The 23486-nt window shown below is 54.6% G+C and overlaps 11 protein-coding genes across 11 annotated transcripts, besides 5 other annotated features; 7 read left to right on the top strand and 4 right to left on the bottom strand.

Annotated features, from left to right (window-relative positions):
• Positions 1–186: 186 nt before the first annotated feature.
• On the top strand, positions 187–704 carry EKO05_0000291 (60S ribosomal protein L30; the record flags this gene model as incomplete). The annotated part of the gene is made up of 3 exons (XM_038936683.1): positions 187–260; positions 311–467; positions 603–704. 3 exons carry the CDS (start codon positions 187–189, stop codon positions 702–704), a joined length of 333 nt encoding a protein of 110 aa, XP_038802831.1.
• Positions 705–1394: 690 nt separating this feature from the next.
• Positions 1395–2186, top strand: EKO05_0000292 (60S ribosomal protein L10; the record flags this gene model as incomplete). The annotated part of the gene is made up of 3 exons (XM_038936869.1): positions 1395–1442; positions 1516–1941; positions 1995–2186. The coding sequence occupies 3 exons, from the start codon at positions 1395–1397 to the stop codon at positions 2184–2186; spliced, it is 666 nt and encodes a 221-aa protein (XP_038802832.1).
• Positions 2187–2596: 410 nt separating this feature from the next.
• On the bottom strand, positions 2597–5365 carry EKO05_0000293 (autophagy protein atg9; the record flags this gene model as incomplete). Its single annotated transcript, XM_038936430.1, has 2 exons — positions 2597–3913; positions 3962–5365. The coding sequence occupies 2 exons, from the start codon at positions 5363–5365 to the stop codon at positions 2597–2599; spliced, it is 2721 nt and encodes a 906-aa protein (XP_038802833.1).
• A 334-nt stretch (positions 5366–5699) lies between these two features.
• On the top strand, positions 5700–7831 carry EKO05_0000294 (Golgi transport complex subunit 6; the record flags this gene model as incomplete). Its single annotated transcript, XM_038936564.1, has 2 exons — positions 5700–5993; positions 6044–7831. 2 exons carry the CDS (start codon positions 5700–5702, stop codon positions 7829–7831), a joined length of 2082 nt encoding a protein of 693 aa, XP_038802834.1.
• A 171-nt stretch (positions 7832–8002) lies between these two features.
• EKO05_0000295 (uncharacterized protein) lies at positions 8003–9118 on the bottom strand (the record flags this gene model as incomplete). The annotated part of the gene is made up of 1 exon (XM_038944656.1): positions 8003–9118. The coding sequence occupies one exon, from the start codon at positions 9116–9118 to the stop codon at positions 8003–8005; it is 1116 nt and encodes a 371-aa protein (XP_038802835.1).
• A 407-nt stretch (positions 9119–9525) lies between these two features.
• EKO05_0000296 (uncharacterized protein) lies at positions 9526–10065 on the top strand (the record flags this gene model as incomplete). Its single annotated transcript, XM_038936512.1, has 2 exons — positions 9526–9745; positions 9890–10065. The coding sequence occupies 2 exons, from the start codon at positions 9526–9528 to the stop codon at positions 10063–10065; spliced, it is 396 nt and encodes a 131-aa protein (XP_038802836.1).
• Positions 10066–10515: 450 nt separating this feature from the next.
• On the bottom strand, positions 10516–12145 carry EKO05_0000297 (uncharacterized protein; the record flags this gene model as incomplete). Its single annotated transcript, XM_038936765.1, has 3 exons — positions 10516–11567; positions 11621–12014; positions 12062–12145. 3 exons carry the CDS (start codon positions 12143–12145, stop codon positions 10516–10518), a joined length of 1530 nt encoding a protein of 509 aa, XP_038802837.1.
• Positions 11008–11058: a tandem repeat.
• Positions 12146–13209: 1064 nt separating the features above from the next.
• EKO05_0000298 (uncharacterized protein) lies at positions 13210–13905 on the top strand (the record flags this gene model as incomplete). The annotated part of the gene is made up of 1 exon (XM_038944657.1): positions 13210–13905. One exon carries the CDS (start codon positions 13210–13212, stop codon positions 13903–13905), a length of 696 nt encoding a protein of 231 aa, XP_038802838.1.
• Positions 13906–14427: 522 nt separating this feature from the next.
• On the bottom strand, positions 14428–15018 carry EKO05_0000299 (uncharacterized protein; the record flags this gene model as incomplete). The annotated part of the gene is made up of 1 exon (XM_038944658.1): positions 14428–15018. One exon carries the CDS (start codon positions 15016–15018, stop codon positions 14428–14430), a length of 591 nt encoding a protein of 196 aa, XP_038802839.1.
• Positions 15019–15431: 413 nt separating this feature from the next.
• EKO05_0000300 (qcr9 subunit 9 of the ubiquinol cytochrome-c reductase complex) lies at positions 15432–15877 on the top strand (the record flags this gene model as incomplete). Its single annotated transcript, XM_038936989.1, has 4 exons — positions 15432–15484; positions 15599–15664; positions 15723–15771; positions 15821–15877. The coding sequence occupies 4 exons, from the start codon at positions 15432–15434 to the stop codon at positions 15875–15877; spliced, it is 225 nt and encodes a 74-aa protein (XP_038802840.1).
• A 741-nt stretch (positions 15878–16618) lies between these two features.
• Positions 16619–16646: a tandem repeat.
• A 134-nt stretch (positions 16647–16780) lies between these two features.
• Positions 16781–16788: a tandem repeat.
• Positions 16789–16834: a tandem repeat.
• Positions 16835–16854: 20 nt separating this feature from the next.
• EKO05_0000301 (RING-type E3 ubiquitin transferase) lies at positions 16855–23327 on the top strand (the record flags this gene model as incomplete). The annotated part of the gene is made up of 2 exons (XM_038936599.2): positions 16855–23009; positions 23060–23327. The coding sequence occupies 2 exons, from the start codon at positions 16855–16857 to the stop codon at positions 23325–23327; spliced, it is 6423 nt and encodes a 2140-aa protein (XP_038802841.2).
• Positions 18279–18317: a tandem repeat.
• Positions 23328–23486: the final 159 nt, after the last annotated feature.

The raw sequence follows: 23486 nt of genomic DNA on the forward strand, positions 1-23486 counted from the left end.
TATGTTGTTGCATTCGAGGGCAGCACCTAGCGATGGTCGCAGAGGCTAGCAGGGCACGTGCGCTTAGCGCGAGTTGAACCCACACCTTCGAAATTCGCTTGCGCGCGAGGTCGAGCTTTTCTCTTTGACAACCCAAGCCGGAGCAACTACCTTAGGAACTTTATCAATCACTTCCTATACGCAACGATGGCCCCCAAGAAGAGCAAGAGAACCGCTGACTCCATCAACTCGCGCCTGGCGCTTGTTATGAAGTCCGGAAAGTACGTTGGACGCAACACCGCGAAAACGAGCGATATGCTGATTGCAATAGGGTCACCCTCGGTTACAAGTCCACCCTCAAGACCCTCCGCTCTGGCAAGGCCAAGCTTGTCATCATTGCCGGCAACACTCCCCCTCTCCGCAAGTCTGAGCTCGAGTACTACGCCATGTTGTCCAAGACCTCCGTCCACCACTTCTCCGGCAACAACGTACGTACACACCCCGATCCACTCTCATGGCCTCACGACGAGATACACTGAGACACCAGGTATACTCTGAGGGTTGGCTCTGAGAAGAGGTCTGAACACGACTTCGGAGAGCTGCAGACTAACGTGTCAATACAGATTGAGCTCGGTACCGCCTGCGGTAAGCTCTTCCGCTGCTCCACTATGGCCATCCTCGATGCTGGTGACTCCGACATCCTGACCACCAGCACCGAGAACTAAGAAGTTGCTCGAGTGTGAGGGGTCCAGATAGAATTGATACCTACGTACAGCTTAAGTGCTGGTGCGATGATGATATCCAATGAATGACAAGAACCATGAGCCATAAAAGGCCTGCCAATTACCTCGCTTTGCTGCATTCCTTCTGTGACTCTTACCTGCATCGAATGACTCTGAGCCTGCTTTGAAATCAGCTCAGAATGCATTTCTCGAGCGGCTGTTCGTACAACACCAGAACTGCACAATGGGAAATCGCTCCCAAACTCGCGACAACCAAATGGCGCAAGCAGCAACTGCTGTCTTTGAAGCACACAAAGCGCATGTGCCAGTGCATCATCGACTGACAGCCTCCGGCCTTGTTCAGCGGCGACCGTTCACCCGTTCACGCGAATCATCGCCGAGTGTGGCAAAGTGCTGCTTTGAAATCGATGTCCGACTAAGCGAGCCCGCCTGCCCCGATCCGGTAAGGGCGCCCCTCGCACACTCTGGAGGAAATCGTCTTGCTCGCCCGACGACACTCTATAACTAACCCATCCAACGAGGTACGTACGGTCTCTATAAGTACCCCAGCACGCCCGTCTGCTGGCCGAATCGTCATCGACACTCTCGAGCGACTCCCGCACGCTCCGCCGCTCCTTTGCGCTCGTCGAACACACCACTCATTGATTTCAAAGCAGGTTACCAGTCGTCACAATGGCTCGCCGTCCCGCCCGTTGCTACCGCTACTGCAAGAACAAGCCCGTACGTTGTGCCAGAGAGCGCTGCCCAAGTGTGCAGCGTGCGAAGGAGGAATCGCGGACTGACAGACGTCCAGTACCCCAAGAGCAGGTTCAACCGCGGTGTACCTGATGCCAAGATCCGCATCTTCGACCTCGGTCGCAAGAAGGCCAGCGTAGACGACTTCCCTCTCTGCGTCCACCTCGTCTCCAACGAGTACGAGCAGCTGTCCTCCGAGGCTCTCGAGGCCGCCCGTATTTGCGCCAACAAGTACCTCGTCAAGATTGCCGGAAAGGAAGGTTTCCATCTCCGTGTCCGTGTCCACCCCTACCACGTCGTCCGTATCAACAAGATGTTGTCGTGCGCTGGTGCCGATAGGCTGCAGACCGGAATGCGTGGTGCTTTCGGAAAGCCTAACGGTCTCGTTGCCCGTGTCAACATTGGTCAGATCCTTCTGTCTGTCCGAACCAGGGATACTCACCGCGCCACCGCCCTCGAGGCTCTGAGGCGTTGCCAGTACAAGGTACGGAAGCGCCGTTTCAGCTGGTCATCTCGACGCACACTAACAAGACGCAGTTCCCCGGTCGCCAGAAGATCATCGTCTCCAAGAACTGGGGCTTCACTCCCCTCAAGCGCGACGAGTACGTCGAGAAGCGCCGGGAGGGCAAGATCAGGATTGACGGTGCCTACGTCCAGTTCCTCCGCACCAAGGGTCCCCTCGACTACAACATGCGCCGCTTCCCCGAGGCTTTCGAGCAGGAGGCTTAGGTGTTTTGTTGCGAGTGAAGAGATGATGAACATGCGCTTTGGGTTATTCAAATGGGATACCGGTCATGGCGTGGTTTGCTTTCCTCTGTCATCGATCAAGGTCGGACGAGGTTTTGTCTGTAGAGATCGACCGAATACCAGCCCGACAATGACAATGATACAACAACACACATCTCTGCTGATGTAATCATTGTATTCGTGATGTGTGCCATGTCAATCGTTTTTCTATCATCTTTAGTCTGGAACTTAGCGTAACAGTCTTTCAAAGCGCTACAAACGTCAAACAGTACAATGTATTCTGCCAAGTACTAACAGGCATGCCAGCCCATGATGGTATCGAAACGCCACCCTACCCAATGCATGTAGGCTCATGCCAGTGCAACGCCGGTCCCATGAATGAGCGGAAACAATCAAACTCCAACGCCAGCGCCCCTACCCTCAGCCTGCGCTTTAGAGAATTGCTGCAGCAACTGCAGTACGCCGCCCCTTCCAGCGCCAGGCGCCTCATCCTCGTCGTCGTCATCCTGCGCCAGCCTGCTCGTACGCCAACTATCCCCAATCGTGCTTTCTTCCTCGATCCTCGACCCTGGATGTCCTGTCGGGCTCACTACGTTGTGCAATCGCGACTGGTACCTCCCATGGGAAGCGCCTCGAGACGGGTTTCGTAAGGCCGAGGCCGAGGGCTGGTGCTGGGGGTCTAGGAGCATCGAGGACATGGGCTCGTCCCGTGCGGGATTGCGGGGAGTGCGGCGCTGGAGGTGCTGAGGTTGGCGGGCGGCGGGACCTCTGCTGGTGCCGCGTGCCTGAGGACCTGCATCTCCAGGTTGGGCTGACTGACTCATGTTGCCAAACGCGTTGGGGAACTGGGGTGGAGGATGAAAGGTGCTACGACCTTGGAGTCTGTTGTTGTAGCCCTTGCCATTGGAATTTGCGTATGTGTCAAGGAAGCCGTAGTAACTCGCAAGCATTTTGTTGTCCTTGGCCATGAAGTAATCTTCTCTAGGGTCCGAAGTGGGGTCGTTTGTGCGTGTGCCGCCAGGTTGGGAGGTGGGTATGTTGTTTGTGCGGTTCTGAGTGCCCTTGTTGAAGGGGAACATGGAGTATGAACAAGTCACACCAAGACCGTCAACGACGATGGAGAACTCGCGGAAGAAGTCGACGATACGCTCGCTGCAATTCGGTAGACGGAAAATGAGGAGGAAGGGAGTGATGACCATGCTTAAAATCTCCTCGGCAAAGATGAGGATCTTGGGTTGGTAGAGTTTCGCAAATTCGGTGCGGACTTCGTCGGTGTGCAGGCGGTCAGTCCAGGACTCGGGCTCGTAGCGCGTGTGATAGATGACATGGCCAAGATAGAACGCTGGGTCCGAAATCTGGTCTTCCTGGGGGCTGCTCCCTCTAGCAGAACGGTAGACAGCTGTGAAAACACCGATCCAGAAGATTGCTGTCTTTCCAGGCGTGATCTCGAAGGTGAGAAACTGCTCAGAGTCGAGAAGAGTTAGTGCCACCAGCACAAAAGCAAATGCTCCAGTGATGAATGCTATGAATGAAGATATTTGCTCTGTTTTGTCTTTAGGGAACTGTGCGAGGTACATGTTAGCATAGGGCTGTGCCATCTTGTGACGGCGCTCGAAAAGGTGAGGCAGTTCGTTGAACTCGCGGAATTTCCATTGCGCGAAATGTGTAAAATCGCGGTTGCTCAACTGGCCGGGGTCTTTGTGGTATTCCTGTCTCCGTCAGCTATTGAACCTCACACTTTTGTTGGACAAACTTACTGCGAAATATTTGAACAGATACGATGCCAATACAAACACCACTGCAAATGGAGCACAGACCACACTGATCAGTCCAACACCCATCAACCGAGTTCTCAGTCTCTTTACAAGCTCTCGGCGATTGCGCTCCTTGAGAAATTCGGGATTGAACTGCCCATTCTTGCCACTGAAGACAAATTCAAGGATCGCGAGTTCTACGTGCCAGCGAGTAGTCTCGGAGAAGATGTACCTATTCCCCAAGAATGGGATGGGCACTGTTACGTCGAGGACCTCCTTGTTAAAGAGGGCGATGAGGTAGTTCTCGCGCCGCATGAGGCGACTGGCAATATCGATAGCGTCCAGACGCTGTCGGCTTTTCGAATCAAGCAGCTTCCGGGTTTCTGGTGACAGGTTCGATGCGGTAGCGAGGTTCAAATCGCGCAATGCCATGATACGACTGACGACTTGCTGCCACTCCACGGTCTGGATGTCACGGTCGGGGATGTCGAGCAGATGGTGGTAGAAGTCATGCATAGCCCGAAGTCTTGGTATGTCTGTGACCATTGTGTAGAAGGAGTAGATCCAGTAGCTAGAAAATATCCAAATAGCAAAGATCCAAAAGCCGTGTATTCTGGAGGTACACTTGGGGACTAGCACCTCGCTCGTCTTATGACTCTGGGAGAGCTTGGAGTAGTCGATACACCAGCCCATGAAAGTCATGAAGCCTACTACGAATGCAGACTGCAAAAGGGTCAGGATTCGTTTCAGCAGCATGGAGTAGATGCCGTGGCCGCGGTAGTATTCATAGACATCCTTCATGTATGTGTCCAGGTCTGTCTGATTGACCCACATCCACAGTGCCTTTTCCTTTGGGTTGATGTTGAAGTGGGCTGCTCTCGCCCAGGTGCTTGCTGGAGCTCCAGCCATATCGGCATGCAGTTGCTGCTGTCTTTGTGTTGTATTCCACTGCGCTCGTGTCTGGCGCGTCGACGGGCCAGGTACGGGAGGTGGCAGGCCGTCTGTGCGCCGTGTTGCATGGGGCGATAAAGGGCCTCCTTCGAGTAGCAGAGACTGCGGAACATCGTCATCATCGTCTAGTGGCAGAGGGCGGGCTGGGCCGGGCTGTTTCCATCCAGCTGCTCGGTTCGCTGTGTTGATGCCTGGAGGCGCGTTCGGCTTCCGTCTTGCTTCAGGAGAAACAGCGCGACTGTCAGTGGTCATCTGACTGCCGGAGGCTTCCTCTAGCAGATGTTCCAAGTCCTGTGGCTCAAAGTAGGCCCCGAAGTTCTCCTCGTCTATGTCCATGTCGCGCTGTCCGTCTGTTGAAGCAGAGCTTCGGCGCGGCTGAGGGTTCAAGGGGTCGTCTTCGAATGGCTCGTCGGTCGCTGAGGGTAGAAACCTGGAAAGCAAATTCGAGGCCATCATGCTGAACCTCCTGCGACACGTTCGGGCAGGAGGCGGGGTGCGTGGCCGTGCTGCGGCGTCTAGGTGACGGTATGGTCAGAGGGTCGGTTCTGTGTTACCCAGCAGATCAACCTCAGCTCCATGAAGGTGAGGATTTCTCAGTCTATGAATATGCCGGCGTGACAGAAGAGAAGTATTGCGACAGCAGCTGTCATGTGGGAGCTCTTGGGAGGTGATGCAGTGCAGGTGACGCGGTAGCTCCCACCACCGATATCGATAAGCTTCGGCTAGACCTTCCGTCCGTTCTGTTTGCCCAATGTGTACACTTGTGCTGTCCACCATACGTTCAACAACCATGTCGACGAGTTATTTTCAGGAGCGTAGCACTCCCGCATCACAGACTGGCATGTCTCCTGCTTCACCTCAGGTAGGAGCAGGTTCACGAGGAGTCAATGCACTCTCCAGTCGAATTACCAGCGTCCTGTCTGCTTCGTACGCAGATTTGGAGATTCGAGGGGCTCTGGAAACCATAGATGAGCGCAATATCCAAAACACAGCGGAGACCAGACGACAGATCCGACTCGATGTCCAGAAGGACGTGATCGAGTGTAATGGCGAGATTGTCAAAGACTTTGGGCAGGTTGCGGAGGTTCGTTTTGCCTCGTGAACATTGCGTGCTGTTATACTGAGTAAATGTAGCAACTAAGGCGTATTGGTGCAGCCATCACCAGCTTGAACAGCTCCTGTGCTGATATGCGTGCACACATTTCCACTGCAGCCCGCGAGACTGGCCCTGTTCTGGAAGAAGCTACAAGCCTCATCAATCAGAGGAAACAGATCGAGACGAAGCATCAGATCCTGAACGCTTTCAGCTCGCACTTCCGAATTACCGAAGAGCAGGCCACTGTCTTGACATCGACTGCAGAGCCGGTAAATGAAGAGTTCTTCCAGGTCTTGACACGTGTGAAGAAGATCCATCACGACTGTCAGGTACTGCTGGGGACTGAAGACCAACGACTAGGCCTGGAAATCCTAGAGCAGAGCTCCAAGCAGCTCAATGGAGCGTTCCAGAAGCTATATCGCTGGATACAGCACGAATTCAAGACTTTGGACTTGGAGAACCCCCAGATCAGCGCGTCTGTACGTCGGTCGTTGCGAGTCCTCGCAGAACGGCCCACCTTGTTCCAGAGCTGCCTCGATTCTTTTGCCGAAGCACGAGAGGCAATCCTGTCCGATTCTTTCCACGCGGCCCTGACTGGCTCCAATTCGGGCACGTCGCACATTGCCACTAAGCCCATCGAATTCTACGCGCATGATCCGTTGCGTTACGTCGGTGATATGCTCGCTTGGGCGCATTCGGCCACCGTATCTGAGAGGGAAGCCTTGGAAGTCCTCTTCGTTTCTGACGGCGATGAGATCAGCCGCTCGATACAGGCCGGGTTAGAGAGCGAGCCGTGGCTCAAAGGCGAAGGCGAGCAGGAAGTGTTCGATGGCAAGAAGGCCTTGAACCAGCTGGTCAGTCGTGATTTGACGGGCGTTGCGCGACTTTTGCGGCAGAAGACCGAGCAGGTCATCCAGAGCCACGAAGATGCAACGCTCGCCTACAAGATCGCGAACCTGATCGGCTTCTACAAAGGCACATTCCTCAAGCTACTCGGTCAAGATTCGGATGTTCTGGCCCTGTTCGACACTCTGCAAGCCTCGGCGATGCGTCAATTCCGTGCCAACATGCGCGATCATGTTGCTACTGTTCAAAGCGAGCTGGCAGTCGCACCCGCCGACCTCTCCCCTCCCGACTTCCTGGAAGAAGCCTTGCAAACCCTCAAAGTGCTGGCCAAGAGCTACGATACCTCTGTAACAGCTCTGAACGAGTCGAGTAGCGACTTCGAAGCCGTGCTAGCCGAAGCCCTCGATCCCTTCCTCGGCGGCTGCGTGAACCTCCAAAAGGGCATGGAGCAGCCCAACGGCGCCATCTTCGCCATCAACTGCCTCCTCGCTGTGAAGGAAGCACTCTCGGGATTCAAATTCGCTGCAGAGCGAGTTGCCGAGATGGGCGAGACAATCGACGAACACGTCGCTGCTCTCGTGGACTACCAACACCAGTACCTGATCCACGAGTCCGGCCTCATCACGCTACACGAAGCACTCTCCGCCGTTAGCGATGCGCCAGAGAGCCTTGGGACGATCCCGCAACTCGCCGCTTTCAAGCCCGAGGCCCTGGTCTCCACCAGCCAGCAGCTCGACGAGTTCTTACCCTCGGCGCTCATCGACGCTGCAGAGAACCTGAAGCTGCTTCGCAACAGGACGACGGTGCAACAAGTCACCGAGGAGGCGGCGGCCAAGTTCTGCGAGGACTTTGAGTTTGTGGAGCGCAAGATCGTGGCGGCGGACGAGCTACTGTACGACGAAGATGATGAAGAGGCGGAGCCGGGGCTTAGGGATTTGTTCCCTCGCACGAGTGGTGAGATTAGAGTGTTGCTCAGCTAGACCATCTGAACGTGTAGCGCGTGGCGTGTCCCGTGAATACATTTGAGAGTGATTGAGTCTTGAATCGCACTCTTGTGACATGAACAGTGCAGCGGTCTTTCATTCATGACTACCCAGTTTTGCAAGGCTGTGTCTCCACCTATCCACCACCGCAGCGTCCACGTCCTCTAGTCATGAATCCTCTTCCGCATCGCCCTTCAGCACCACGATCCCATACGGATCCCTGTCCACCTGACTAACCGCGACCTCGAAGCCATCGTCCGCCAACGCCTCCTCCAGCGACTCATCGCCCTTGTCCTCGTCCCGCACCGCCTGCCACTCGCCCTCAATCGTGTCCTCCAACTGCTCGCGCAGCACCTCAGCCAGGAACCCGCGCTCGGAATTGCTGTGGAACAGACTAATGACCACCTGGCCCTTCTCAATCGCCGCCAGCGCTTCGTGGTGGCTCATCTCCCCCGTGAACAGCAGATCGACGTCCAGATTCGCTAGCAGCGAGCCCCCGGAACCGGCGCAGATGCCGACGCTGCGGATCTTGATGTCGGCAATAGTGGCGTCCTGTGGAATTGCAATCGGGAAGCCTTTGGGATTGTTGAGACCTTTGCCTATTCGGTCCAGCAGCGTGGGGAGGGCTTGGGCGTCGTGGAACTCCACGATGCGACCCATACCTGCGCCGGGATGGGTTTTGATCTCAGGAGACTGGGGCACGACGGGGCGGCGCGTGTGCGGGATTGATGTTGTTTTGGGCGGGTCCTTGGAGAGACGGAGGGTGGTCTGGCTGGGGTGGTGCTGCAGTTGGAAGGTGGGTCGCTGGACGGACAGTGTCGCCGCTCCCTTCTGTACAAAGGAATCGTGTGAGCCTTCGGTTTGGAGTGCTGGCGTCACGGCGGCGGAGGGAGAGGCGTCGTAGGATGTTTTTGTGCCTGTTACGATGTCGGCCAGCCAGTCTCCCAGCCCGCCGGGCGCGGCGTCAACGGCGGTGTGGGGGCTGTAGACGCTGATTCCATGGCTTGCGAGGCGAAGGAGGGTCTGTTGTTGCGAGTTTGCGAGGGTGAGGGACTTGAGGCCTCGGAATATGATGGGGTGGTAGGCGATCACGATGGACGAGTTTAGGGCAATGGCCTCGTCGGCGACAGCTCTGGTGAGGTCGATTGTGAGGAGGACCGTGTTCGACTGGCGACGCGAAGGGACAAAGGGAGCCTCGAGCAGCAGTCCGGTGTTGTCCCAGGCGTTGTCTGCAAGGGCCTTGGGGTAGCTGTGGGCGTAAGCTAAGAACACGCGAGCCGACATTTGAGACTTGCAGCTTTTGCATGGCCCTCACTACGGCCCGCGAGAATGGCGCAGAGCTGGTGTTTGCACTCATCATGGCAGCAAAAGAGCGTCTCAGTGTCGGAAAGAACATGCAGTCAGTCCCAAGTTGTGATGGCAGGCAGCTGTGATGCTCGGGCTACCTGCACACATGGCTGTCAGTACCAAGTAGCTGGCCCTGCATGTACATCCAGCCCTGCTAGCGTCTCTTCCATGCATGACAGAAACATACCTGAGTGCCTCGATTGCACCTCGAGAAGCTCGAACAAAGAGTCGCAGATGCAGCGCGACGCCCGTGTTCCCCTCCCCTCTCGATAACCCTTGTCGCGTTCCAGCGCTACGTCACAAGAGACCCCGGCTTGCCTTATCAGATCCGAAGATAAAGGCCCATGGGCGCCTCGCAAAAGACGGCAATGGATCCGCGTCACAAACTCTCAAAATCACTGGACCAGCTCTTCGTCGACCCGGCCAACCCCACAATCATGAGCGCACGCACAGACGACGAGGCTGCAAGAAACGCTGCTAGCTCCGGCGTCACGCCCGAGGCGCTCAAGCAAAAGCTCAAAAGCAGCCTGGGCGCAACCCATGTCGAGATCGAGGACATGAGCGGTATGTTATCAGATCCCCAATACATATACCCCCCCGAACCCCGCTCCTTCTCCCAACCTTCCTTTCGATTCTCTGCGGAACTCGAGGGCTGGGGATCCATGGACGCGCACGTGTCGTGAGACAACCCACTAATACCTCAACCAGGCGGATGCGGGCAAATGTTCGAGGCCATCATTGTCTCGCCGCAGTTCACCAAGAAGACAACCCTGGCGCGGCATCGCCTGGTGAACGCAGCGCTGAAAGAGGAGATTGCTGCTATCCATGCCTGGACGCCCAAGTGCCATACCCCCGAAGAGTGGGAGAAGAAGAAGCCGCAATGAGGTTGTGGAAATTGTGCAGTTGACGACCTTACGACAAGCGGTTCCAGGGTTTTTTTTTGGAGAAGAGATGTCTGTTCGAAGCATGGTTAGGAGGGGCTCGGAGTATGCGCTACTACCTGTGTCTTGGTTGAATCAAAAGAGTATATGGGAGGGGTAGATATCAACAAGTCTCAGCATCTCTGCAACGAGAAATCCACTCGTGCATCCCACTCCAAACGAAACATGGAGCGTGTACAGGAATTCAACGGTCTTGTTCTTGAGTCCCCGATTCGATTCGATCCAACACATGAAAAGGTACAGACTAGGTATATCAAAAAACAACGGTCTATCCCAACTCCAGGGGTATCCTGAGCCACACGTCTTTTTAAAAAAAAACCCAAATATCATCTATCTTACTCCTGCCATTAGCTGCAGTCATCCAACCATACTCTTCTTCTTCTCAGCACCCATCTACGGTGTCTCACTCCCGTTTCTCAGCGCAAACTTCTTCGGGTCAAACTCCTGGCTCTGCGGCATCTGCGCCAGCCACGCGGGCGGCGCCATGCCCGTCTGATCATGAATGGTAGACAGCAAAGGCGGCAGGCTCTGAAAAAGGTTGCGAATCGGCGCCGTGGCATCCATGGCGGCGCCTTCGCCTCCTTGCGCGCCCGTGTTCCAGACGTTGATCTTGGGCTGCAGGCCCTGGATGGCTTTTGCGTTTGCGTTGGCCAGCTGCTGGTACGTGCCGTTGGACAGCATCATCCACTGCATCAGGCCCTGGGGCCCGCCGAGGACCGTGGCCATTTCGCCGTACGCTTTCGCCATGGCGGACAGACCTTCTGCTTCGCGCTGCTGCGTGATGAGGTGTGCTTGGGCTTCGCGCTCGCGGCGGAAGTAGTCGGCTTCCGCTTTGCGTGTCTCGGCGAAGAAGGAGGCTTCTGCCTCGCGCTCCTTGGCCTTGAAGTCGGCTTCTGCGTCTTGCAGTCGGCGGTACGCAGCGGCTTCGGCGTCGGCCTGCTCGCTGAACTTTAGACCCTCGGCCCCGCGTTGCTGGGCGTAGAGCTCTGCATCCGCCTTTTGCTGGGAAGACTCTTTTTCGATCCTGGCCTGGACGACCTTGGTCGCACGCAGATGCTCAAGCTCCATGTACCCCTTTGCCTTCTCAACCTCGGTGTTGAGTTCTGCATCCCGCTGCTCGGCCTCCCTCTTCGCGTTGATACGCGCAATGTTCAGCTTGTTTCCAATCTCAATCTCTATGTTGGTGAGCTTTGCATCGGCTGTTGCTTTTTCAGCTTTGCGCTCGGTTTCAAGGACTGCTGTGGCAGCGTGAATCTTGGCAACCTCTTGCTTGGTCTTGCCCTGCTTCTCGGCTTCACCAACCTCACCCTTCATCCGGGCGTCTGCAACGTCGACTTTGGCCTGATTAAGTGCACCTTCGTGAGCTTTGCGAGAGAGGAAGGCGAAGTATTCACTGCCAGGCGTATCTTGGAGTTCTTTGACGTTGGCATTGTAGATGCAGAGACCTGTGCGTTACAAGTCAGCATCTGATATAGATCTGGATGAGTGCCTATCTTACCAAACTGGTCTAGTTCGCTCTGAACAGACTGTATGACTTTATCCTTGAATACCTTCCGCTCGCGAAACAGCTCTTCCATGGTCATAGTAGACACGATACCCCTCGTCTCACCCTCAATGATACCCTTCACAATATCTTGAACGTGGCTGCGGCCTTCGCTGCCGGCTACAGCCACGACGCCTTTGTTTGCGTTGGCTGTTGGCCGTCCGTCCGACTCGCCTGTCAAGAGAACAGCATATTTCTCAAGTGAAAGCATGTCGTCTGCGGGGCCAATGGTGAAGACGGCTGGTAGCGAGAAATTAAGCTTCTCCAAGGTCATGGCCTGGAGCGACATGGAGAAATCGAAAGGCGTGATACTGATTTTTGACACTTTCTGGAAGGGGTACACGAAAGCCTGCAACGTTTTAGCAACTCCACTATGTAATACGATGGTGAACCCACCTTCTTCTGAATCTTGACTTTTTCAATTCCTACACCCGTAACAACGAGGTAGGAATTGGGCTCAGCAACATGGTACCAAGGCATTTTTGTTGTTGATTTGCTATGGGCTGGTGTGAACCGTGTAGTTGTAAAGGCAGCCTATCGCTATCTGCTTGAGCTTGTGTAGGATATGGTGTTTCTCTCGAAAGAGCCCTGACCCGTATAAATATACGTTGCCGGATTTTGGGTAGAAGTAACCTTGGAACGCAATGAGCGAGTTCGAGTGAGTTGCCAAAGCTGAACTTGCTCTGTGGTGTTGAATATACAATCATGAGGCTGCAAATCAGAGCCTTTATAAAGGCGAACCATTCAGATGTTCGCTTCGATGCTCGCATAGCCCTGTAGCCCTGAGCGGCTGGTGTATGCCGTGATACCGAAAGCGTAACCGGTGTGAATGCACGGACCTTGCGTCAGCCAATGGTAGCCTTACACGGGCACCAGAAGTCAGCCTTGGACACAGCCACGCTCACCTGACCAAGCCGATCTCTGGGTTATGAGACCAGTGCTTACTTTGAAGAAACACCTCTCACCGAGCTCGGTGAACCTGACTGTCGACCCTTTGACTGCGAGAAACAGCTCTAATAGTCTCATGCTAAGAACTGAGAAGTACCTGGTTCGGGAATAGGCGCCAGAAACACCTCACAGCCACGATAGACCGGTCTGCAAACACGAACCTAAGCTTTCTTTCGCACTTCTTGCCTGTCCTTCCATCTATGCAGGTTATTGGGCGCCATCGCGCCAAGTTTCTCGGCCCGGCCAATACATGTGCTTCTCCTTTGGCATTCATCATTGGCTCAACTCCACTTCTTACAGTCTGGATACCTTAAAGGTTCAAGGATCACTGCGTCAAGGGGTGTTTGCGAACCGTACTAGGGTATTGGTATGACCTAGATCGTATGAGGCTGAGAGGCAGAAACGGCTGCGACGGGTAACATCGTCTTCCGACATCGCCACACAGAGCTGGCAGTGTCATCCCAGAGACAACCCAAGCCTTACCTGCTCCAAGTACTGGCGTGCTGCATCTCCCTTTAGCCTCTGGTGCCGATCATACGCCTTGTGTTTTGTCCCACCTTCAACCAACTCTGAATGCTGCTTGGCTAGACGCAACGATGTCGCAAAACGAGAAAAACGAACGTCCTCCATCCTACTCAGAAGTACCAAACTTCTCACGCCCAAATGCGCATCGAGGTCAGCAAATCCTCGACCAGTTGACCCTCACACGCGCACACCACATCCAAGCTGTCATTGACACCCACATCATCCCGCTCGTCGAGCAACGCGCCTCATATGGTATCGCACAAACAACCATTGCAATGTTGCCATCAGATATCCCTCTACCCGCCGTGCGAGAGAAATCGGAATTCAGCTTCGACACCGACACATCAAAGGCCGTAGAGGTTATTGGCTTTGCATCTGAAGAGGAGCCAAACATCGTACGTCTCGAAGGGCAGATGAACCGGACAGAGTTCTGGAGGGTTCAAGCAGTCATTGTAGAGCTGGAGAGGGTGCTGAGGGACAGCTTGAATGCAAGCCCACAGCTGAGGAGTCCACTTCGGGAGAGGAGCGAGTTTGAAACGCCACAAAAACAGAAGAGGAACTTCCTTGCCAAGTTCGTTGGAAAGGGTGAGGAGGAGCGGTCGCCAAGCGGTAACCCTGAGGTGGGCGTCAAGAAGATGGATGAGTCGGGGTTGGTTCTGGTCAAGGCGAGGTTGGAGGAGATTTCGTTGAGGACACTGAGTGACTTCGGACTGTACGACACCATGTCGAAACAGTGTGTGATCATTCGGATAGACGCAAGGTGTTAGTGGCAGGGCGTGGTAGTGTTCATGTACGGGTTTGTCAGCGGATGCAATGAACAGTACTGTGTAACGGTGGATCGGATAGCTGCATTGTAGAAAACTGTCAGACTACACTGCCACTGGGTATGTTCTCTTTCGTTACAACAATACCGAAACAAAATACTGAATGTGAACGTGAACGTGAACGTTTGATTGAGTGCCGTTCGGTCTTTCGACGTGACAGATAGCCATGACAGGTAGCAGCGCTGAACAGACTGATCGCGGTCGACGAGCTACCAGCTAGTAATAAACTGGAGTAAGCTTATTGCTGCGAGGCCCGCGGTATCGATTTGTCGATATTCCAAAGTCAGTAGACACATTGCATCTCGCCAAGTGGGTTGACTGCAGGAACGCTGATGCTGCCTAACTTTGGCTCATGTTTGCCAGGCCACTATTTCGAATACTACCACAAGGTTGGGCAGTTCGAGCACCAGATTATCTGGTGAAACGTGAGGTTGTGGTTGGTGATACGGGATATCGTGGGCAACTTCAAGTCTCAGCTGGCTTCTTCTCGCCCTGTGCGTCGAAACCAAGTTTCTCCAACTGCCGAACGAGCTCGTTGATCTTGATGACTTTCTCAAATTGCTCTGGCAGCAGTCCTTCGCCTTTCTCTTTCTTGTCCTTTAGCTCGCGCGCCTGTCGCAGCTTCTTGACAAGCTTCTTAGCTTCCTTCTCCTTTTCGGCCTCAGGGTCAACAGGTTTTGCAGGCTCCACAGGCTCAACAGGCTCGGCAGATTTCGCAGGCGCGGCAGGCGTCTCCTCGTCTTTGTCGGCGGCAGCCTTCTTCCTGGCTTCCCTGCGCTTGGCATTCTTGTTGGCTGCGTTGCCTGTCTTGGCAGGATCTTCTTCCTTCTTCAAGGCCTCGGCACCCGGCACACCGGCTTTGCCCCGGTTTCTGAAGCCTTCCGCGGTCCTGTTCTTGTAAAGCTCGACGTCCTCCGGTGGTCGGTAGCCCGGGCGCACGCGGATTTCCTTGCGAACCGAGCCGTCAGGGCGGACTGACGAGGGAATGTGACGTTCGCCAGTGGCGGAGGTGGTGATGCCAGCTCGCGAGACTGGAGTGCTCTCGACAGAAGGCATGTTGTGGTTCGGTGTGCCGTGTGGTGGAGAGAGTGGGTGGAGAGAAGGGATTTGGTGGGGTTGTGTCGAACAATGATCGTAGCCGTGCTGCATCAAACGCAGAGCAAATCGGTTCCCGGGCGATGCAATGCCGTGGTCGGTGGGCGTCACGCAGTACTTGGGATTGGGCGCAAGAGCCCTTGAGCGTGCTCCCGGTCAAGTTGCGCGTGATGGGGAAATCACTTTTGACGTCGAGGATGGAGTTGTCGAAGCGGAAGGCGTGGAGCCAATCAGGGCTGCCGTAATCGCCGTGCCGATTCTCTTGTTCTCTTGTCGACAGCAGTCGCTGCGGCTCGCCCAACCTCCAATCCCCCCAGCAGCACCACCACCACATCCGTCCCCGCAGCCTCCCGAGCCCCGCAAACACCTTCGCAATGGCCGGCGTAAGTCAATTGGAGAATCCTTGGGGCCACGCACCCGCGAACCCGTGAGCCCGTGAACCCGTGCTAACAGCGCCGTGTGCAGTTCGCGAACACCGTCTACAAGCAAGCCAACCCCTACGAAGAAATTACGACTGAACCCTACTGACCGTCAACCACAGCACTGTCATCAGGAGTAACGTCACTCTTCTCGGTACCGTTTTCGCCGCGGCCTTCGGCATGCAGCTGTATGTCGCAATCCCGGACTGAAGCTGGAGGAGAATGGGGTACTGAGACTAGGCACAGGGCTTTCGACACCGGCTCCGAGCGCATCTGGGACAACATCAACCGCGGCGTACGTGCAGCCATGTAGTTCAGACGCCTCAGGCTAACGATACGCGCAGCGTCAATGGAAGGACATCAAGCAGCGATACATCGAGGCGGCCGAGGACGACGAGTAGGGTGCACCAGGAGAACGCAGCAGACTTGACATGGACGGACCTTTCCTACGCTTCTTCGAGACGGGCACTGTACATTGAGGTGTATTCTACAGCTTGCAAATACCAGGACAAAGTGCTGATCATTCTGTTGTCCATTCTGTGTCTTCGTGGCCCGGTGCAGCCTGCGCTCTCTGGGGCGACTGCGAGGAGACTGACGTGTGATTCTTTCAAGATCGTTGGTGCATTATATGGTCTGCTTTTTCATAGCTTCGCCAAGTGTTCTTGGTCAATGCACCTCTTTACTGGTATGCGCAAGCCTCCCATGACCTGTTCACTCAGAGAGAAGAGGCAGAAAGCGGGAAGGGGGAAGCGGGAAGCAGAATGCAGGAAGCAGAACGCAGGAAGCAGAACGCAGGAAGCAGAACGCAGGAAGCAGAACGCAGGAAGCAGAACGCAGGAAGCAGAACGCAGGAAGCAGAACGCAGGAAGCAGAACGCAGGAAGCAGAACGCAGGAAGCAGAACGCAGGAAGCAGAACGCAGGAAGCAGAACGCAGGAAGCAGAACGCAGGAAGCAGAACGCAGGAAGCAGAACGCAGGAAGCAGAACGCAGAACTTGGTTGCAGAATCAACATAGGCTTGTAGTCGGGGCAGACGTAATATGCCTGTCTTTGTACAAAGTACTGCGACAAGCTGGGTGCAGTTACCGCGGTCGCGGGGACTTCCTTATGCATGGGTGCTATGACATAGCTCTGGAACTTTCACCGGCCTGCTCGCCTGCTTGCCTGCCTGACAACGCAACAGTCCTGCGGCCAACGCCAGACTCCACTTCCCCCAAGCTGTGGCAGGACCACGATCTTACTAATAGCAATTGTCTCCTACTCACTCGGATTACCGTTAGCCTCACACGCACGTCGACAGCCAGCCCCACTACCCCCCCCCTCCTCCTCCTCCCCCCCCTCCACCCTCCACCCTCCACCCGCTGGAGTTTGGGTGCGCCATGTACATATCGCCGCTGGAGCAAGAGCTCTGCCGTAACCTCCGCGAACTGCCTCGACGGCACAACTACCGATTCACACCAGAAGCCGACCGAGACCTGCGCGCTATCCTCTTTCGCTCCCTCGCCGGACACAACGCCCACCTCCCACTCTTCTTCCCCTCTGGGCTGCCTACCGACCGAGAGCAGCCATGGAGCCTGCGAGACGCGCAGGGAGCCGTAGAAGGCGCCGAGTATACGGCTGCAGCAAAGGGAAAGCCGTGCGGCCACATCTTCAAGAACGGCGAAGCTACCTACCGGTGCAAGACATGCACAGACGATGACACCTGCGTTCTCTGCGCGCGCTGTTTCGATGCCTCAGACCACGACGGCCACCACGTCATGGTTAGTGTCTCACCCGGCAACTCCGGCTGCTGCGACTGTGGCGACGACGAGGCTTGGAAACGGCCTGTTCATTGCAACATACACTCCGTGGATGCAGAGTCTAGCAACAAGGCAGCTGGGAAAGCAAAGGAAGGCCCATCGCTGCCTGATGAATTGCTCGAGAGTATGCGCACGACGATTGCAAGGGCTCTCGACTATCTTATCGATGTCTTCTCTTGCTCTCCAGAACAGCTGCGTTTGCCCAAGACCGAGGAATCCATCTTGCAGGACGAGCGCAATTCACGCCTCACCTCAAAATGGTACGACCCGGGTGATCAGCCGGAAGAAGCTCAGGAATACTGTCTGGTCTTGTGGAACGACGAGAAACATACGGTGAATGATGTTCAGGAGCAGGTCGCTCGCGCTTGCAAGCAGAAACAGGCATTTGGCCTCGCAAAGGCCCATGAAGTCAACGACGTTGGACGCAGTGCTGTCGTATACAGATCAGATCTCAAGGAGCTTCTTCGCATGGCCAAGATCATTGAGGAGATCAAACTGACCGTGACTATTCGATCCGCACGAGATACTTTCCGAGAAATGATGGGCGGTGCTATCGTGGACTGGATCTCAGACATTGCTGGGTGCAGCGCAGGCGATGACCATCAGGTGCTACGCCGTACCGTTTGCGAAGAGATGCTGAAGCCATGGCGCATCGGGAGCGCAGCGTCCAACGAAAGCATTGGCAAAGACGGCCTGGATGACCACGAACTGGAAGACAGAGAGAACGAGGAGATGAGCTTCTTCCGAGGACTGATGCCTATCCAGCGACGGGCTCAAATTATCAGGATAAGACGGCAGCGGACAGCTGATAGAACGGATGACACAACAGCCTCGGATGACGAGTTTGACGATGGAGATGACGAGGGTGAAGGTACCGCTGACGCTGGCGAGGAGATGGACATCGATGAAGTCGGCGCTCAGGACAATGATGGAGACGTTGAGATGGAAGCGTTTGAAAGCGCAGATGAGGCTCTCGAAACGTCAGAAGCCACTATGGCAGGGTATCCTGCTCCTCCTCCACCACCTCCTCCGCCTCCTCCGCCACTGCCCCAGTCTACAGCGGGGCAAAGATTGCAAAACGAGCAGAGTGACACGCCTGCAGAATCGGACAGCGAGCCCCTGATGACGGTACCTGGCACGCCTCATACGCGGTCGCTGCCACTGAGGCCATCTCGGCCCCCACAGTACTGGCTAGAGAAACCAGAAGGCTACGGCAGGAGGCCTGGAACGCCCGCTCACGAGGATCTTTGGCAACGCTTACGTCTCGATCGCTTGATCCTGTATGATCTACGCATGTGGAAGCAGCTTCGAATCGGCATACGTGATGTCTTCATCAGCACCGTGGTATCAATCCCCGAGTTCAAGCGCCTTTTGGGATTAAGGTTTGCTGGTGTATACACAGCTTTGGCACAGCTGTTCCTTATTGCTGACCGAGAGCCGGACCACTCCATCATCAACCTATCTCTTCAGATGTTGACGACGCCATCAATAACATCTGAAGTCGTTGAACGCGGCAACTTCCTTACAAACTTATTTGCCATCCTGTATACCTTCCTGACTACTCGCCAAGTCGGTTACCCAGCCAACGTTGACCCCAAGGCAACCCTGGCCTTTGAACAAGGAGCTGTGACAAATCGACGGTTGCATCACTTCTTCATGGATACAAAGTATTTGTTGGCTTCAGAGTTTGTGCAGGATAAGATTCGCGAGCACCCAAGGTATCTCTCGCAGTTCTTAGATCTGGTTAAGCTACATCAGGGAATCTGCCCCAATCAGCGTGCTATTGGCGAGCATCTCGAGTTTGAATCAGAAGCTTGGATCAGCGCGTCCCTCATCACCAGAGAGATCAACAAGCTGTGTCGACACTTCGCAGATTCATTCACCTGGAGGAATGAAGAAGATGCCACAAACATCTGCCGTGCCATTCGGACTACAGCAGAAGTCGTGACCATCAACTCGTTGGGTGCTGAGCGAAAACGCTTCGATCAAACTGAGCTCAAGGACGAGACTAGATTCAAGACCCTGGAAGTCTTTGAGTTTGACGCTGAGCCATCAACATTCTTCGGTCCTCAATACAAAGTCGTCGACTTCGTTGTTGCCAAGGAACATTTGAGCTTTCACCATGCTCTCCACTACACGCTTTCCTGGCTGATCGATCGAGCACGAAGTATGCCATCGGAGCACGTGCGACAACTGCTTCTCTTCACTCGCGACGAGCTGCAGATTCGAGCCAACTCTATTGCCATCTCGTCACACCGACCGGAAGATTATCTGCTTGCCGTTTTCGACTTTCCTCTTCGAGTGTGTGCATGGTTGGCTCAGATGCGAGCAGGTATCTGGGTCAGGAACGGTATAACATTACGGCACCAGATGACCCAGTACCGCGGTGTGTCTCAAAGGGACGTTTGTCATCAGAGAGATCTCTTCCTTCTCCAGTCTGCTCTGGTTCTGTGCGATCCTTCGGTGTTTTTGGCTTCAATGATTGACCGTTTTGGACTCAATGGATGGATGACGGGCAAGTATGAAGCTAGTCAACATGGCTTCGAAGACACCCAGGCCGTCGACGTAGTTGAAGACTTCGTACATCTTCTGATCATACTGCTCAGCGATCGCACCTGCCTCATTCCTGCGGGAAAAAATGGTGGATCGCACCTCTCCGCTATGCGGCGAGACATCGCGCATGTTCTATGCTTTAAGCCGCTCTCGTTCTCTGACATGACTGCACGATTGTCAGATCGGATACAGAACATGGACGAATTTTCCGATGTCCTTCATGAGATGACGCGGTTTCGAGCACCCGAAGGCTTGTCAGACAGTGGCACTTTTGAATTGAAGGAGCAATATCTCGACCTGATCGATCCCTATGTTCACCAATATAACCGCAACCAACGAGAAGAAGCCGAAAACATTTACAAGAACTATAAGGCCAAGAAGACCGGAAAGCTAGCCAGCAACATTGTGTTCGAACCAAGTCTTCAACCCGTCATGTCCGGCCTCTTCCAGAACATCGCAGGTTTTACGAGGACACCACTCTTCACTCAAGTCATGTACTACCTCCTAGGCTACGGTCTGAAAGTGGCGGTCGCGACACCAAACATACCTGCAACACGTGTGGAGACGTATACCCAATTCGTGCTCCAGCTGCTTCTCGTTGCCATACTCGAAGACAAATCTGAGCAACACGATTGGTCTGAAGAGATGCCTGATTCTTTCGTGGCTTCTATACTCACCAAATCAGCAAACGTTGGCATAGCCGAGCACCCAACCATCTTGTCGCTTCTACTGGCTCTACAGGAGAAGGAGGAATACAAGAGCTGTGAATCGAAGATCACGTTGATTCTACACAGGCTGAAACAGCGACAACAACACAAGTTCATTATTGCAGCTGCGGCTCTCAACGTCCCAACCGATAGGATGGACACTGCATCACCGGCCAGCTTTGGACTTGAGGAGAAAGAGCTGAAGAAGCAGCAGGCTTTGGATCGGCAAGCGAGGGTCATGGCAGCCTTCAAGGAGCAGCAAGGCAAATTCATGGCCAATCAAGATTTTGACTGGGGAGAAGACGACTTCAGCGATCTGGAAGACGAAGATGGTGGTCTTGTCGCCGAAGAGAAGACATTCAAATATCCCTCCGGTACATGCATCTTGTGTCAAGAGGAGACGAACGATCAAAAGCTCTACGGTACCTTTGGCTATGTCTCGGAGAGTCGCATACTCCGACAAACTGATCTGCAAGATGATGATTGGGTGGACGAAGTCACGCAAACTCCTACCAGTCTCGATCGCTCAGCCGATGAGGTTAGACCTTTTGGGGTTTCAGGGAAGAACAGACAAACAGTCGAGAAGGTCAACGCCGGCGGAGAACGTGTCGCGACAGAAAGACAAACCCTTGGTAAAGGCTTCCCTCGTGCACACGTCAAGTCGGGCCCAGTCTCCACCGGTTGCGGGCACATCATGCACTACACCTGCTTTGAGGTTTACCTGCAGGCGACTCAGAGACGTCACGTTGGTCAAATTGCGAGGAACCACCCTGAACGTCCCGAGTTCAAAGAATTCATGTGCCCGCTCTGCAAGGCTCTGGGCAACATGTTTTTACCAATCATATGGAAACCGAAGAAGATCTTGCATCCTGGTGCGCTGGAGACGACAACGTCATTCGATGATTGGCTTGAGACCCGCGTTGCAACAATACACAAGAACTTCGAGGACGACCGGGGCAAGGCATCAGCCGCAGAGCTCGGTCAAGACAGAAAGAATTTGTATGAATATGGTCAACATGACTTTGTTCAAAGCATCGCCGGCCATCTTCAGGAGCTCGTTAGGTCACCTGTATTCCCACCGCCTGCGCAACCGGCGGCAGCAGCGCACCGGTTTCAGATCCCAGCTTTCTTGGGCGGAGCGCCGCGAGAAGCGGAACCAGAACCTGCACCGCCAGCAACTCAGATAACGGAGCTGTTCAAAGTATATCAACGACTCCGGGATACTTTCCGTTCAAACGATATTCAGTCTGCCTTCACACATCTGCCCATGCCGGGAGCTGATATCGAAGATCTGACGCACACGGATTCTCTTGCACAAGCCCTAGGACACTCAATTTCAGCGGTAGAGATTGCTCAACGGGGGGTTCAGTCAGACTTTGTTAGGGGCACACTGATCGACAAAATCCCCTCACAGACCTTGACCCACCTCCAGATTTTATCTGAAACTGTCACATCTTACGTCACGATTGGCAGTCTTGGAAACCGGGGATCAAGCTTGACCGGTATCGAGTACCTTCGGACTCAGTATGAGCAGATTCGTCAACTGTTTGTAGGCCACCCGGGTGTATTCGACCCTGAAGTCCTTCCTCTCGATCTCAAAACGGTCACGCCTCTCTTGTGTCACGATCCGTTTGTGTTCCTCACACAATGCGCGGCTGGTATTGTGCCAGCTACTGACCTTGATATTCACCACATATTGCGTATGTGCTACCTGTCAGAGATGGTAAGGGTTGTTCTAGCGTACACCAAAACCACAGAAGGCGAGCAAAACGCACCCCACTTCCAGCAACCAGAACGGTTCATCAATTCTGATAAGGTTAGTGGCGGCCTCTTCTCCCCTGGCCAGCTAAACAGCCTTCTCTTCTTCGTCTGCGCCGTCTACAACGTAGCCAGCATGGACGACGCACCCGCATTACTGGACATCGACAACATGCCGATCCCCGACCAATTCAAACACCCCGACTTCCTCTACTTCATGCATACCATGATATCCTCCTATGCGCTTCCCTTCCTCCGCAAAGCCGCCATCCTCATGCACGTCCGGTACGGTATCGAGCTACCCCACATTTCGATGGACCAGGTTGATGAGTCGGAACTTTCCCGCCTCACCACACTCCTGCGTCTTCCCTCTCTGCATGAGTTGTTCTCCTCTTTTGCCGCACGATCCAGCTCAGGGTACATCACGCGCTCCATCGTTGGTGGCTGGGTGCGACACCTGCTCTGGGCACAAGCAGGGAACCAGCCGCTCCGCCCGACAATCTCACTCTCGCATCCGGCGATTTTCGAACTCGTCGGCCTGCCCAAGACATACGATATGCTCACCGATGAAGCGATACGTAGGAAATGCCCCACGACGGGCAAGGAGCTTACCGATCCAGCGCTGTGTTTGTTCTGCGGCGAGATCATGTGCAGTCAGGCTGTGTGCTGTATGACAGGCAAGGGGCAGAGGGGCGGGTGCAATCAGCATCTTGCCAAGTGAGTGTTCTCCTCCCATCCCATTTTACATACACTAACGACAGATGCAGATGCGGCGGCCAAATCGGCATCTTCATCCACATCCGCAAGTGCATGGTTCTCTTCCTCAACAAGAACCACGGCACCTGGGCCGTCGCGCCGTACCTGGACAAGCATGGCGAAGTGGACCCCACGCTGCGACGACACCAGCAGTTGTTCCTCAACCAGAAGCGCTACGACGCCTTGCTGAGGAAAGTGTGGCTCGACGGCGGCATCCAGAGTCTGATTGCGAGGAAACTCGAGGGCGACATCAACAACGGCGGGTGGGAGACGTTGTAGGCGAGTACGGCCAAGGGATGATAGAGGAGGGTATGCACGAATGAATGGGCCGCGGAGACTACAGAGCATCATCACGGCGTTGAGCGTATACAGTATATATAGTACATAAGAGTTCGGCATCACTCGTTCACCATTTTATGTCTGTCCATCACGCCTCCA

Source organism: Ascochyta rabiei, chromosome 1 (assembly GCF_004011695.2).
Source record: "Ascochyta rabiei chromosome 1, complete sequence".
Taxonomy (NCBI): domain Eukaryota; kingdom Fungi; phylum Ascomycota; class Dothideomycetes; order Pleosporales; family Didymellaceae; genus Ascochyta; species Ascochyta rabiei.